The sequence below is a fragment of the Ascaphus truei genome, chromosome 3 (assembly GCF_040206685.1).
Source record: "Ascaphus truei isolate aAscTru1 chromosome 3, aAscTru1.hap1, whole genome shotgun sequence".
NCBI lineage: Eukaryota > Metazoa > Chordata > Amphibia > Anura > Ascaphidae > Ascaphus > Ascaphus truei.
This window is the reverse complement of record NC_134485.1, coordinates 397,925,018-397,941,697: the sequence shown is the minus strand read 5'-3', so window position 1 is coordinate 397,941,697 and position 16,680 is coordinate 397,925,018. Positions and strand designations below refer to the sequence as shown.

General features: G+C 46.8%; 1 protein-coding gene across 6 annotated transcripts in view; it reads left to right on the top strand.

The window, feature by feature from the left end:
• The window catches only part of DEUP1 (deuterosome assembly protein 1), a 71,203-nt gene that overhangs the window by 15,762 nt on the left and 38,761 nt on the right, over positions 1–16,680 (top strand). For 5 of the 6 annotated variants that reach the window (XM_075592521.1, XM_075592524.1, XM_075592523.1 and 2 more), the window contains exon 6: positions 5,266–5,379. The exons of the other annotated variant lie outside the window; for it this stretch is intronic. In XM_075592521.1, the coding sequence (XP_075448636.1) occupies positions 5,266–5,379 (114 nt within the window). The remainder of the gene's footprint in view (positions 1–5,265; positions 5,380–16,680) is intronic. 6 annotated transcript variants of the gene reach the window in all.

Below are 16,680 nucleotides of genomic sequence, written 5' to 3'. Positions count from 1 at the left end.
GGCTTAGGGATATGGCCTGCAGACAGGATAGAGTTGACTATGGTCGCAATTGGTTTGGCAATGGCTGGGGCACCAATCGCAGGAACCTAGATTGTAGTAAGTCAGGTCCACATTGGCTGCTTAGTTTTAGTTTGAGGAGCGCTTGTATAATTTCCTCTTCAGATACTGGGCCAAATTGAAAATTGTGGGCAGTGTTGGGAGGGGGTGGGACTATAGGGGTACTCCCGGGATGAGATTCAGGTTTGTGGTTTGGGCTGCGTTTTGCTAATAAGTTAGTGGCGCACCCTACAAAGTAATCATTGAATGCATTTGCAATGTCAGTGGGGTTTGTCAGAGTAATATCCCCCTTAGTGATATTACTTGATTGTTGATGGTTAGGAGGCTGGAATATATTGTTGATAACCTTCCAGAAGTTAGCTGGGTTTGATGTATTTTGGTGGAGACTGTCAGAGTAATATTGTGCTTTTGCATGCCTTGTTTGCCTTGTGCACATGTTCCGCATGCATCTGTAGTGATTGAGATCCTTGGTAGTGCCAGTTACTTTGTAGCTTTTCCACAAGGTATCCCTGAGCTGGTAGAGTGCAATAAGGTCAGTTGTAACCCATGGAAGGTGGGCCCCCCCGTACCCTTATTCTGCATAGTGGAGCATGGGTATCGCAGAGTTTTAAGAACTCGGATTGGAAATAGTCGAGTGCAGAATCAAGGTCGGGAATTAAATCGATTCTGTGCCATGGGCAGTTGGTAAGGTCATCCAGAAACTGCTGTGGGTTAAAGTTTCTAAATGTTCTAGTGAGGAGAACTTTAGGGCTTGATTGGGGCGTTTTAATTTTCCTTACACAGTACACTATTGCATGGTCACTGAAAATGTCAGGAAGGATGCCAGAGGATTGGATTCTGATGGGGTTTGAGGAGAGAATCCAGTCTAGCAAGGAATGGTTATGCGATTTCAGGTTTGTCTGTGTGGGTTGGGAAATGAGTTGCGATAGGTTAAGTGACTTGAGTTGTATCTGGATTTTGTGGTTTTTAGGGTCAAGCCAATAAAATATATGTTTCATGTGGTCAGAGTGAGTTAAGCCTGTGAGAAGCACCAATTCTAATAACATTGTATATGTACGTTGACGCAGCAATGTCAGCAGTCATCCCTTATTGTGGCAAATCTACCAATGTGTGATCCGGGATTTCAGCATAAGAACCCTGGTAATGGCTTGTGAGTGAGACGATGCCCGTGAGAGGTGTGCCGATGCTTCTCTTTCTGCTGAGGGGAGGGAAATGGGCAGGATGCTTAACATCGATGGACTTAATAGCCACTATAGACCTAAACAACATAGAATAGGTGATTACAAAATACAGATGATTAACAACGTAGAACTTAATATATTAATATATTAACCTCTTAGACATCCAAATTGCCAGCTAGTAATCAACCCAAGACTAGCTGTCTACTAAAGGTTTAATATATACACACAAATGTATCTGGTAACCATATTGGTGCCGGTGGGGGGTATTCCTATGCAATGTTTTGTTAACTTCCAACATGAAAAGGGTTCCATAATTCTGTTTCGTAGAGTTTTGTAAGAAATCCTATTGTATTGTATGTCCTTATTGGTATAGCGCCAGTAATGTACATAGCGCTTCACAGTAGTAATACACGTGGTAAACATATAAATAACAAATAATAAATAACAGGTCATGGGAATAAGTGCTTCAGACAAACGTAACATTTAGGAAGAGGAGTCCCTGCTCCGAGGAGCTTACAATCTAATTCTGATTGTAAAAAGTATGTCTTTATTAGTCAACAATCCATAATTCACCAAAATAACTCCTGACCAACAATTAAATTGTAGAAAGTAACTTTTGGCTGAGCCTCCTCATTACTGTAAGGCAGGCCTGCACAACTCGTAAAGTGCGAAGGGCCGAACTGCTCCAAGGAAAAATAAATTGGGCCGCACGGGTAAAATCATCATCATCATCATCATCATCATCATCTCTCCCCCAGCACCCATCATCATCCTCATATCTCCCCCAGAACCCAACACTATCAACCATGCGATACTCCCCATCTATCTCTCATACCCCCATCTCTCCCCCTCACCCACACACAATACACCCCTCCACATCAAACACACAATACCCCCCTCCACATCAAACACACAATACCCCCCTACACCCCCCTACACCCCACACACATCCCACCACCCCCTGCAGCTCACATCCCTCCCCCCTGCAGCTCACATCCCTCCCCCCTGCAGCTCACATCCCTCTGCCCCCTTGCACCTCACATCCCTCTGCCCCCTTGCACCTCACATCCCTCCCCCCTGCAGCTCACATCCCTCTGCCCCCTTGCACCTCACATCCCTCTCCCCCCTTGCACCTCACATCCCTCTCCCCCCTTGCACCTCACATCCCTCTCCCCCCTTGCACCTCACATCCCTCTCCCCACTTGCACCTCACATCCCTCTCCCCCCCTGAACCTCACATCCCTCTCCCCCCTTGCACCTCACATCCCTCTCCCCCCTTGCACCTCACATCCCTCTCCCCCTTGCACCTCACATCCCTCTCTCCCCTTGAACCTCACATCCCTCTCCCCCCTTGCACCTCACATCCCTCTCCCCCTTGCACCTCACATCCCTCTCCCCCCTTGAACCTCACATCCCTCTCCCCCCGAACCTCACATCCCTCTCCCCCCTTGCACCTCACATCCCTCTCCCCCCCCTTGCACCTCACATCCCTCTCCCCCCCTTGCACCTCACATCCCTCTCCCCCCCTTGCACCTCACATCCCTCTCCCCCCCTTGCACCTCACATCACTTTCCCCCCCTTGCACCTCACATCACTCTCCCCCTTGGGTGGGTGACAGTGACTGGGTGGGACACAGTGACTGGGTGGGACACAGTGACTGGGTGGGACACAGTGACTGGGTGGGTGACAGTGACTGGGTGGGTGACAGTGACTGGGTGGATAGGTGGGTGACAGTGACTGGGTGGGTGACAGTGACTGGGTGGGTGACAGTGACTGGGTGGGTGACAGTGACTATGACAGTGACTGGGTGGGTGGGTGACTGGGTGGGTGACAGTGACTGGGTGGGTGACAGTGACGGGGTGGGACACAGTGACTGGGTGGGAAGAGTGACTGGGTGGGACACAGTGACTGGGTGGGACACAGTGACTGGGTGGGTGACTGGGTGGGTGACAGTGACACTGACAGTGACTGGGTGGGTGGGTGACAGTGACTGGGTGGGTGGGTGACAGTGACTGGGTGACAGGGTGACAGTGACTGGGTGGGTGACAGTGACTGGGTGGGTGGGTGGGTGACAGTGACCTTGACAGTGACTGGGTGGGTGGGTGGGTGACAGTGACTTGACAGTGACTGGGTGGGTGGGTGATAGTGACTGGGTGGGTGACAGTGACTGGGTGGGTGACAGTGACTGGGTGGATAGGTGGGTGACAGTGACTGGGTGGGTGACAGTGACTGGGTGGGTGACAGTGACTATGACAGTGACTGGGTTGGTGACAGTGACTGGGTGGGTGACAGTGACTGGGTGGGTGACAGTGACTGGGTGGGTGACAGTGACTGGGTGGGTGACAGTGACTGGGTGGGTGACAGTGACGGGGTGGGACACAGTGACTGGGTGGGAAGAGTGACTGGGTGGGAAGAGTGACAGGGTGGGACACAGTGACAGGGTGGGACAGTGACTGGGTGGGTGGGTGACTGGGTGGGTGACAGTGACACTGACAGTGGGTGGGTGGGTGACAGTGACTGGGTGGGTGACAGTGACTGGGTGACAGTGACTGGGTGGGTGACAGTGACTGGGTGGGTGACAGTGACTGGGTGGGTGGGTGACAGTGACTTGAGAGTGACTGGGTGACAGTGACTGGGTGGGTGGGTGACAGTGGGTGGGTAGGTGACAGTGACTGGGTGGGTGACAGTGACTTGACAGTGACTGGGTGGGTGGGTGACAGTGACTTGGGTGACAGTGACTTGGGTGACAGTGACTAACAGTGACAGTGACTTACCTTGACCCGGGTGGGTGCAGGTTGCCGCCGGACGCTTGCTCCTCCTGCCCCCGATATCCCTGCGGCAGCTGCCTGGGACGGGAGGTGGGCTTGGGGGCGCGGGTTGGGGGAAGGGGGTGGAGGAGGGCACGGGAGGTGAGCTCGTGGGGGACGCGAGAAGCTGGCCGCGGAGGGAAGCGGTGAGAAGCAGGCCGCTGGAGGAGCTGAATTATTTAATTATTACTTCCCCCTCCGGCCCACGTTGGGAGCAGGGGGGGGGGAGCGGGCCCGCAGAGGAGCTGCATGTTGCTTCCCCTTCCGCCCCGCGTTGGGAGCAGGGAAGGGGGAGGGGAGCGGGCCCGCAGAGGAGCTGCGTGTTGCTTCCCCCTCCGGCCCACGTTGGGAGCAGGGGGGGGGAGCGGGCCCGCAGAGGAGCTGCATGTTGCTTCCCCTTCCGCCCCGCGTTGGGAGCAGGGAAGGGGGGGGGGGACGGAGCGGGCCTAGCGCATGCGCGCCGGGACCGCAGGGAATTGGCGCCTTTATTTTTTCAAAGTTTTTTTTTTTTTCAAAGTTTTTTTTTTCAAAGTTTTTTTTTTTTTTTCAAAAAAATTTTTTTTCAAAGTTTTTTTTTTTTTTTTTTTTTTTTTAAATCTCATCGAGGGGCACACAGAGAGGCCAGGCGGGCCGCATGCGGCCCGCGGGCCGCGTGTTGTGCAGCCCTGCTGTAAGGCATTGATAGATCTGTCTTTAGTATGCTTGGACAGATGCCAATCTGCTAGTCTTATCGGTGGCATCAAGATTTCTTATGGTTGGAGCTTGGACGGTTTTTGGTTTTATAGGTTTTAAGAGCTTTAATTCATTGCATAAAAAGGGATTTTGGAGTGCAACAAGTTACAGGCACTGCCGTTTGGGCTAATTCACAAATGTATTTACTGGCAAAAGTGAAAGTAATCATTTATAGCACAGAATCCCTTTTTGTGGCTACACACTAAAAATATTGACATTTTAGGCACACTAATTGTGATTCCCTGGACATTTGTATTTGTTACCAATATTTACGATGTTGCTCTTTTGGTACCTTTTGGATTTGTCTTTTTATGTTTCATGGGTTTAAGAAAAAAACAATACAGTTTCCTGCTCTGTGTATCTAAATTGCTGTCTTTTGAATAGATGGTCTGTTCATTCACATCACCGCCCTCCGGGACCTGCAGCTATGTTGCATTGCAATCTTGTAAGAAACTGTGAATGATATAGATTATCTTCTTGTGCTACAGGAATTAAAAGCCAGATCTAAGGAATGGGAAAAACAGAGGATGTTGTATCAGAATCACTTGCAGTCTTTGAATGAGCAGAGGAAATCTTTGACGGAAAAATGTGAACTTTTTCAGGTAAACTGCTACCGTTTTATAGTGGTGTATTTAGTTACGCTCATGGAAGTCTTGGTTTAGATTCAATTTGTCAACAAATATAATGGTTACAGGTTTTATTTTTGTAGTAGTTTGGTTGGAAAGTAGAATTTAAAACCGTATAAAGGACAACAGTCCTTTTTCTTATGGATCACGGGTGGTAACACATTTTGGTGACGCTGGTTTGGTTCTTGCATTTTTGTTGATCTTGTACTTAAAGTAGCAGAACATGGTGACATTTTTTAATAGGTTTGAAGCAGGGGGTCTCTGTAGCTGAACCGTGGTGATTTTCAGTTCTGAGGACCCCCTGCTTCCCGAGATACCTCAGAAGGGGGTGCTGGTAGCTGCTCCAGTTGGGCTACTTCGGGCTATCGAAATGGCGGCTTTAAATGTTCCACGTCATGTTAGCCAATAGGAAGCTGTGATGTCATCCCTTGTGTCTTCCTATTAGCCTGCGTGACCGGGACAATTAAACTTGCGGAGATACAGGCAGCAGCTTCCGAGGTATCTTGGGAAGCAGGGTGTCCCCGGAGCTGAAATCAACGTGGTTCAGCTCCAGAGACCCCCCTGCTTCCAACCTAGGGGGAAAAACACATTTCTTTTAGAAATAGATACTCATTTGAGGACTGATTCAATATACCCAGAATGCAATCGGCTGCATTCAAGGGGACTGGCTGTTTCTAGTCGATCTGGGTGCGATTGGAAACTGAAGTATATTGAATCAGCCCCTTAGAGAGAGAATGCAATTATCAGGGCAGCATCCATACAAGTAAATGCATCTTTATGCATTCGGCACTTCCAAAGACCTGCAGAGAATTGCACCAATTTAACATTGTCTGCTAAGATCTTTATTGTAATTGGAAACTGTCCTTTTATGTCACTGGAAATTATCTAGCTGTACCTCAATTCAGATTCTTTAAGGTTGTTATAAAAATGAAGAAACATACATGAAAATTGGGGAGATAAAATGCTGGGCAATAGGGCTGGCATATTAATTTCACATTCTGGAACACGCTGAGCATGTTGGTGTACATTTAAATAGCTCGACTTGCACTCAATAAAAAATAGGTTGGCAGCACAAGTAGCTCTGTGGGCTAATTTATTTAAACCACTGATTAAAATGTGTTTGAGCAGTCACTAATGCAGCAGGGCTAATTCTTGGCATGGTAACATATGCCATGTCAGCTCTACCTGTGCACAATTTACAAGAAAGCTGACAAAGCAAAAATAATGTTCTCAGCAATTACCTACTGTACAAGCAATGAATATTTTTTTTCTAATATCTCTTAATGGACTTCAAAGTAGCTTTATGATATGCTACCTAATTTGAGATTTCAGTTTAAGAGTGTATGAGTGTATAAGTACACACACACATAGATAGATACAGATATAGGGGCTTATTCTAGTAGCAACGATTTGGCATGGCCCTACCTCACTGTCTGACATTTGTGTTATCACCGTATTCAGAAAGAATTAAGAAGAATTATCACAAGTCACAAACTGTGAGGTAGGAAAATGCCAATACCGCTCAGGATAGCAGTGACCTTATCTCAGCCTTTTTTCTCAGTGCTACCGCTGCGATCTTCCTGCAGTCTGTAAGAGCTCCACAGAGAGAGCTGCTTCTCCCTGCACAGCTCATACAGGTGATTGCACTGTTTTTATTTAAATTTAAATAACATAGTATTGTAATATAGTGTCTCCGGAGCAGAACCGCATTAATTTCAGGTTCGGGGACCCCCTGCTTCCACAGTTACCGGCCCCGGTATGGGGTTCCGGTATCACCTGTGCATTTAAATGTCCCGGTCACATGACGCGGGAGATACCGGCACTCCATACTGGGGTCTGTAACTCGGGAAGCAGGGGGTCCCCGATGCTGAAATTAATGTGGTTCAGCTCAGGAGACCCCCTGCTTCAATTCTGTGTTATTAAAATAAAATAAAAACAGCTTCATTAACTTAGCGGCTAGTCGCTAAGGCAATGAAGGGGTTAAACCAGAGTAACTGGTTTCATGGGGGTAGAGGCGGTGGGTGTAGGGGGTAGTTGCTCCAGGGTTGGTAGTTAGGCCTACCGGGAAGGTTGCTGGACGAGTTAACCCGTTCACTACCATAGCAGTGGTAACTGCTAATGCAATGAAGGGGTTAACCCCTCCCGCTACTCACCAGAGAGGCCTAACCACCCACTCTGGGGCAACTACCGCCTTCACCCACCCCCTCTATTATCCATATCTGGATAATATGGATTTTGCCCATTACTGTACTATATGTGTTGGGGTTAGAGAGGGTGGGTAGTAGGGTGCCCATTCATTGCCATTGGGGTTATCTTTGCTGCCATTGAGGGCATAGGTAACTGTACTGGCAGTCAATGGGTGTATTGGCTACTATTGTGTTTTAATGTTTATTGGAGGAAGAGGGGGGTGAAGGTGGTATTTGGCCCACGGTAGGTGTTTATGCCTACCGGGTGGGTAGCGGGAGGTGTTAACCCCTTCATTACATTTGCGGTAATAACCCTTCATTACCTTAGTGGTTACCCGCTAAGGTAATTAAGCTGCCTGTAAATGCATTTTTATTACATAGGATGGAAGCAGGGAGTCTCTGGAGCTGATATTAATGTGGGTCAGCTCTGGAGACTCTCGGCTTCAATCCGATGCAGTAAAAATACATTTTTTATTCTAAGTCACAGGGCAGATCCCATCTCTCCACCCTTGAGGTGGCGAGATGAGAACTGTGAGTTGCAGCCATGGTGTGATTATCAAAGCTTCCCGAATAGCTAGATTTCTCAAAAACTGTGAATTTGAGCACTTTGTGAGCTCCCGCTCGGTTTGTCTGAGTGGGAGAGCTACCGATCGGGAAGAAGCACTTAGAGCGAGTTTGGCATGCTATCGAAGCTTTCTGAATAGCTGCCTATGCCAACTCATTCCAGAAATGCTCAAAAAGCTTGATGAGAGAGAGAGCCATCCAGTTTGAGGCTTTTCATGGCTCTGTGGATTGCATTCATCATTGTCTCTATATGTATACTGGTAATAATTTTATGACACATTGCAATTTGAGTATAGTTTCTTTATTCTATATATACACAGATGATTGAATTCTTCTATTTGATTTAAAAACAATGATATATTTTACTCCTGTATTGATAATGGTGTGTGCGTGTTATAATTCATTCCATTCTAGTTGTGCTGGATTGGGAAACAGAGACGATTCACAATCTCTGGCTCCCAAGTTTATAACAACAATTAATCAATCATCTAGATCTGGTAGGAATATCCTCAACAGACACTGGAACATACTTAAATGTGATCTATATTGCCAGAAAAAGCCCCAGTTCTGTTTAGGAAATCAAGGAACATCAAAGGCATCCTGGGTCCCAGTAAAATGAGGCAGTGTGTGTTGCATCTTCCTTTGCCAACTCTTTGAATCACAGATGTGTCAGAGGTCGCAGCATCACGTGCAAACATCTAATCTTATCTAATCATTTCACTTCCCATATTCAAGGTAGTTCACACAAAGCTGGATATATATGAAAAAAAGGAAATAACAAAATATTGGGCAGCCAATAAGTAATGGACCCTATCTAGTATAGGCAATATGTTTCATTCACAAATGTAGGGGAAATATAAGCAGAACAGAGACTCTTCTCTCTCTGAATGGAGCTCTTTCTGTTTCCTCCACCTCTAAACTATGGACACGATTGAATAGATAGTATGGGCTCTGGATATCTTCTCTGTGATAGTAGTACTTCCACATGTAGTCATCAGAGAAAGAGAGCGAGAACCACAATAGTGCAATATTGCTAGTATATAATATACATATATTATAACAAATGCAAAGATAAATAAATGCACTCACATTCTGTGCAAGGGTAACATTCGTGGGAGAGAAATGTAGTAATGCAGAGAGATCTCGGCAGCTACCCGGCTCGCATACAACCGCATCCGAATATGTCACTTGCGGTGACGTCTCGCTTCAGGGCGGAAGTGCTCGTGCGGTCTCTCCGGCTGTTCAAAGCAGCAGCGAAACGCGTTGAATCAATTGGCAGAGTCTAGGAGGCATCAGATCTTGCGTTTTCAGAGAGCACTGGCAAAGCTTGAACCAGCCGGATTTGCATGTATCACAGCTTGTAATCCTTTCTTTTACTTATTGGTCTTCACTAAACTCATGATTATTTATGTGTATATGTAAACATCATTGTACTGTGCAGTAATGTTGATATATTAAGGATTTAACTTTTAGCCTCCTATATTAAGATCGGGGGTGCTATAATCATTAATTGATTGAACTAGCTCCATGTATAGGTTGCTAGGCATCACTCCCCAAGAGTTACTCTGCATATTCCTTTGAGAAAGTCGCTCAGTAGTGATGACACGACGTCATCACGCAAGAGCGCGGTCTGGCTGAAGCGCACTCGGAGCTGAGTTGAAAGCCGTGAGATTTGAGTCCCTCTGTAAGCAGTATCTGGAGCCCCTGGAGTGCAGCTTCTGTTGTCTTTTGGTTCCAGCAGACTGTACACATCCCGATAGGACCTTCACCGCGGACTCCACAGTTGGCAGTGATATTGCATTCACAAATTGCGTGATTTCTATCTACCCCTGTGAGTGAGCTTTTTCCACCTCCCCTTGTTCCCTCCATTAAATGTATTTTTTTTACGCCATGGAGTGCTCTCTCTCTCTCTCTCTCTCTCTCTCTCTCTCTCTCTCCTGTGACGTGTCGCCATAGCAACGCAGCGTCAAATGACGTCACGTGACATGACCCCGCGGCGTCCTTTGATGGCTGCACAAGAGGGGGGGGGGAGAAGGATGGGGGGCGCAACTTTAATAGTTTGAGCACCCCAGGAAATCATTTAATGGCTCTGTAGGCATTTCAACCAAAAACTACAGAGCTTAGCCACGTTCCGGTGTATGCCCATTATAAGGGCACATGCCCCAGCTAGGGGAGGAAATGGGCACAAAATACTGCTCCAGCTATAAGCAAAAATGATCCACAAACTAAACACAATGACACCGAAGGGCCTCAATGAGGACCTAAATCTTGGATGTTTCCTCTAAGATTCTATCACAGATCACCTACATTGTCCCCCCTGCGGAGCAAATACAGAAGATGCCCGCCGCTCTCTCTTCCCCTCTGGCATGCGCGCCTATCTCTAATGGCCGCCTGACCCTGAGGGCTCTTCTGCGCATGTGCAAACAGCCTGTACGCATGCGCCGGATCAAACATAGCGGCGCCCTTAGTGGCGGCCGCCTCCGAGCACCGGAGCTCTAGCAGCTCCTTGCGCCCTATCAGCAGACCCTCTCTCTCCCCCCCCCGCAGCTGTTCCAGAGGCAGAGAGAAGCTCTGACCGCAGCCACATTAGTCTTCCCTGCGCCCGCATCGGAGGTAAAGGGGGTGGGGGGGGCATTAGCATGACTACATCCTCCCCCTGGTGGAGACTCCAACGTCCCCACTTGGGAACAACATATAACCATACACATAACATTTATATAATGAAAAATGCAAAGCTAAGATACAACTTAACTGATGCAGGCTCTAAACAATATTGTACATCTCAACAAACATGTTGATAACCGAGGCTAGCTTGTTCTTAGCCTGCTGCTGAGATTCATGGGGTGCCCCTAACGAATCATATGCCACTCTAGTGGGAGGGTGTCTCACTCGCTGGCTCCTGCGAAGCTCTTCAGTAATTCCCACTGGGGAAAGTCTATCATAGTCCTGTGTCCTTGGCTCATTGCTAAGGGTTGAATCAGTCTCTACAAAGTCTCTGAGTGGTACAAAGTTAGGGCTTATTGGGTCAAGTGGGCGGCTTGTTGAAGCCACTGGTGATGGTATTTGAGGCGCGGGCCCATTACCTTCAGGAGGTCCTCAACAGTCTCCATTGAAGTTGGTGGAGTTGCACTCCAAAGGATCTTGTGTAAATTCATTTACTGAAACGGGAGTCTCAGCAGACTCTTCTGGCAAAGGGACAGTTGCTGTGGTCTCCGTTTCACAGTTATTTCCCCCCACTTGTGGGATGGGCGGTTGGCCAGCTTGTGTTTGCCAGGGTTCCCTAAATTGCGTAGGAGAACAGCGTCTCAGGCACGAAGTTCCTGATATCGGACTTTATTGTCATACGTTCGCTTGTTGCCGGCATTTATATGGGCTGAGGCCTTCTCTGCTAGCTGATGGTGGGTCTTCGAGGCTTTGTACAGTCTTTAGAGAAATTACCAAGTCGGTCACAATTTTAGGAGCGAATACCGCGGTTGACGTCGTGGTCAGGATAAGATTCCGACCTTCTAGGCACCCTAGTTGCGGATATCGGCGCCTCTGAAGAAGGAGCTTCCTTGGCACTTTCTGTCTCCGCAGGTTTCTGAATCAATGCCCCCTTGGACTCTTCCTTGTGGGACTCCTTTGAGGGAGTCGCATGTCTCTCTCCTTTTGGACGCGTCACGAGACCGCCCAGGGGTCTGAAACTGTTTTGATCCATGAGGTCCTCGTTGCTAGGAGGATTCTCCGTGGAGAGGTTACAGCAGATTCTAGCCACTAAGGGATGGTTGATAGAAGCTCTTTGCAGGAACTGTTTGGTCCGATAATCATCCAGCTCGGCCACACTGAGGATCTTTTTGTTGACCAGCGTCCACAGGGCTAGCTGCAACTGTTGGAGAAACTCTGACAATTCCTCATGCTCTTTTTGTTTGAGGGCGTGAAACTGGGTCAGCCACGCAATGGGGTCGTCCTTCTTACCATAGGTCTTGGCTAAGGCCCGAATCAGATCCTGAGCATGTGATTTGGCGTGGCACTGGCGATACAGATGATGTTGACGGCCGGGGCCCCAGGCACTCTAGGAGCCGTTGCCTCTTGACGGCGTCGGAGCACGTCCACTCTGGCAGTACTTGTACCACATGGTCCCTCTATTCGTCGAACATTTCCTCCCCTAAGGGAGTAGTTTCCGATAGTGATGGGACTGCGAGGACTGGGTTATGGCATCCAACAATTGTGGCAGGGTCACTCCTAAAGCTGTGTTTTTTGTGAACAGGTGGTAGTTGGGCGGCGGACTGAGAGCGTGTTCCAGACTGGCCCGTGCTCTCTGGGGGTATGTACTAGTCGCCGGGTCTCGGTCTGGAGGGGCACCTCCAGCAGGGTCCCTGGACTGAAAATCATTTTCATACACAGTCCCCTTATTTCAGGGGCTCAAATGTAATTGGACAAATTAACACAATCATAAATAAAATGTTCATTTTTAATACTTTGTCGAGAATCCTTTGCAGGCAATGACTGCTTGAAGTCTGGAACGCATGGACATCACCAAACGCTGGGTTTCCTCCTTTGAGATGCTTTGCCAGGCCTTTACTGCAGCTGTCTTCAGTTGCTGTTTGTTCGTGGTTCTTTCTGCCTTACATTTTGTCTTTAGCAAGTGAAATGCATGCTCGATCGGGTTGAGTTCAGGTGATTGACTCGGCCATTGCAGAATATTCCACTTCTTTGCCTTAAAAACTCCTGGGTTGCTTTCGCAGTATGTTTTGGGTCATTGTCCATCTGTAAAGTGAAGCGCCGTCCAATCAACTTCGCTGAATTTGGCTGAATCTGAGCAGACAATATATCACTATTCACTTCAGAATTCATCCGGCTGCTTCTGTCTTCTGTCACATCATCAATAAACACTAGTGACCCAGTGCCATTGTAAGCCATGCATGCCCATGCCATCACACTGCCTCCACCATGTTTTACAGATGATGTGGTATGCTTCGGATCATGAGCCGTTCCAAGCCTTTCCCATACTTTTTTCTTCCCATCATTCTGGTACAGATTGATCTTAGTTTCATCTGTCCATAGAATGGTGATCCAGAACTGTGCTGGCTTTTTTTAGATATTGTTAGGCAAAGTCTAATCTAGCCTTTCTATTCTTGAGGCTTATGAATGGTTTGGTTTGCACCTTGTGGTGAACCCTCTGTATTTGCTTTCGTGAAGTCTTCTCTTTATGGTAGACTTGGATAATTATATGCCTACCTCCTGGAGAGTATTCTTCACTTGGCTGGATGTTGTGAAGGGGTTTTTCTTTACCATGGAAAGGATCCTACGATCATCCACCACTGTTGTCTTCCGTGGACGTCCAGGCCTTTTTGTGTTGCAGAGCTCACCAGTGCGTTCTGTGTTTTTTTTTTTTTCTCAGAATGTACCAAACTTGATTTGGCCACTCCTAATGTTCCTGATATCTCTCTGATGGATTTTCTTTTTTTTTTTCTGTGCAGCCTAAGGATGCCCTGTTTCTCTTGCATTGAGAGCTCTTTTGACCGCATGTTGTGGGTTCCCAGCAACAGCTTCCAAATGCGAATGCCACACCTGGATCCAACTCCAGACCTTTTACCTGCTTAATTGATGATGAAATAACGAAGGAATAGCCCACACCTGTCCATGAAACAGCTTTTGAGTCAATTGTTCAATTACTTTTGGTCCCTTGAAAAATAGGGGGCTACATATTAAAGAGATGTAATTCCTAAACCCTTCCTCCAATTTGGATGTGAATACCCTCAAATTAAAGCTGATAGACGGCACTTTAAGCCCATATTCATTATTTAACTGTTACTTGAATTTATTTTGGTATACAGCCGAAATAACAAAACTTGTATCAGTGTCTAATTATTTCCGGACCTAATTGTATATCACTCCCAACCCCAATATACCACACGAGTGTCCTCATAGTACAAAGGGTACTTGGCACCAATACCCTGATGTACTTTACCCCAATGTCAAGGCCCACCCAAAAGTGTGTATGGTAGCGCTACCCTTGAACTGTTGGTGCACTTTGTTGAGGTACTCCAGTACAGGGATCCACCGATCCAACGACGTCGTCATTCGTGAAGGCGTCCACCTCTGCGTTGGGTGAACTCCGGTAGGAGGGTCTCACCTTTGAGAGTCTCAACGTAGGTGGTCAGATCCCAGACCACAGGCAGCAAGGCACTGCAATGCATCTTCACTGGCGTTATACACTTACTATATGCAGCTACTGGGGAAATGTTCCTAGCTAGGGGTTTCACTGTAGCAGCTACAATCTGATTATGTGAGGAGGGCCTATCTTGGACCTAAGGGGTAATCTGGCCTAGTCTGGGTGCCACTGGCACCCAGACCCTACCATCCCCTTCTCTGTCCTGACTCCAACTGCCGTCTCATGCTCTAAGCGCGCCAAATGTAGCAAAACCCCTCACAGTCAAATCCTCTAACCCTATTGGTTAACACTGTCCACATGGTCGGGCCGTCCCAGAGCACTCTGGATATTGTAGTCCCCTGTTGAGCAAATACAAAAGATGGCCACCCCTCTCTTTTCCCCTCTATGCATGCGCGCCTATCTCTAATGGCCGCCGGACCTTGAGGGCTCTTCTGCGCATGCGCAAACCACCTGTGCGCATGCTCCGGATCAAGCATGGCGGCGCCCTTAGTGGCAACCGTCTCTGAGCACCAGAGCTCTGGCAGCTCCCTGCGCCCCTTCGGCAGACCTTCTCTCCCCCACCCCCCACAGTGGGGGTCCCTGGCCATCCCATTCAGTTTGAATTCAAACTGGGGACCCCCACTGTGTTAATCCGATGGGCCATTAGTCTGTCTGCAGAAATGTTACAGAAATGTTGCTGCATTACCGGGAGATTGCCCCAGATTTTCCAAGGCAAGTGTTCAGATACTCGTGACTGCATCTGTATGTACAAAGAATGGTTCTTGAAAACAAAAGTGAAAGGGTGTGCATTGGGTAAAACAAAAGCCATTTCTAACCTAAAATCATTAGCAGCATATTGGCTCACAGTTTCTTGTTGTTTGTATGGTGTGTGTCATGTTCATTTAGGCCTACGCTATATGCATTTAGAATTGTTTGCGTCTCGGTGCATTTGTCTTTTACACCAAGAAAAACGTGGACAATTTTGAAGCATTAATGATGAACGAAAATGGGGCATACTATACCAAGCTTTTTTTTTATAACATAACATCATTTACATATGTGCACCACAGACCATATACAAATTCTGCTTCTAATGCAACTTCTAGTGTAGCCTTTTTTGGGCTGATGCACACACCGCACAACACAAACATTGTAATGTTTTTTTATACATAGATGCATCAATTGCTATTCTTCTGTGTTTCTGTTTCCCGACAAAGTTACTTCCAGCCACCCTTTATACATACTGCATGTTTGTAAAATGTAAACCGCACACTGATTAGACCCAAAGGTTGAAAGAGCTGTCTCCGGCTACGTTTACTGGCTATTTACTGTAGTGCCGACGGTTATTCTAAAACAAACCAGTGGCAATTACCAAAAAGACCCAGGTAGATGCTGCAACATTTAAGTGACATTTCTGCAGAGACTAATGGCCCATCGAATTAACAGCGGGGTTCCCTGGCAGTCCCATTCAAACTGAATGGGACTGCCAGGGACCCCTGCTGTGTTAATCCGATGGGCCATTAGCCTCTGCAGAAATGTCACTGAAATGTACGCAGCATGTACCTGGCTAGTTTAAGGCAAATTTTAGAATACTTGTTGGCTCGTCTGTACTTCTTTACAGCAAATACAAATATACCACTTGTGAGCACATTCTCATGTCTCAGACAAGTGGTATATTTGTATTTGCTGTAAAATGAAAAGCCAACATATTAATTTACATTACTCGGATCTCTAGATTACAACTGTGACATATTTGGCCAAGTGCTAGTGCATCTGTAATTTAGAGTATCCAGAGATCTGTGATTGCTTAAGACCAGAGTGCCAGCTCATTTCAGGCCTCTTCTGCAGACACCACATGAATGAAAACTGGGTAAAATTGAAATAAATCGCCGGTTGTGAGGATGTGGCACAGGGTGGAGTTACTTCCACCCAAACAATCACAGGTTTTAGCCTCCCAATTTTTTTTTAAGTGTGACATGTACAGTAAAATAACTCTTCTTGCAATATAGAGAATGTATTACTCAAGATAGCTTCAAGATAACTTGGTATTTAAGTTGGAAGATCATTTCTTATGACATTTAAACTATAGACATAATGAACCGGGGCCATATTTTCTAAAAAGTACTATTTTATAAGATGCCTTACTGACCCGTTCACTTGAATGTGCCATACGTTGTCTTATGGAACAGCACCAATTAGTAAATATGGGCAACTAATGTAAAGTTCCTTGATTAACATGATTAGTTTTACATGGGGAGGTATATAGATCCCTGTATGAATTGCCTTTATATGTGTGAGTATTAAATGTTAACTAGGAATTGCAGTTGTTTCATTTCATCTTCATTGTCAGAATTTGTATCAAGCACATACATTTGAAAGGTATATATGATTAAT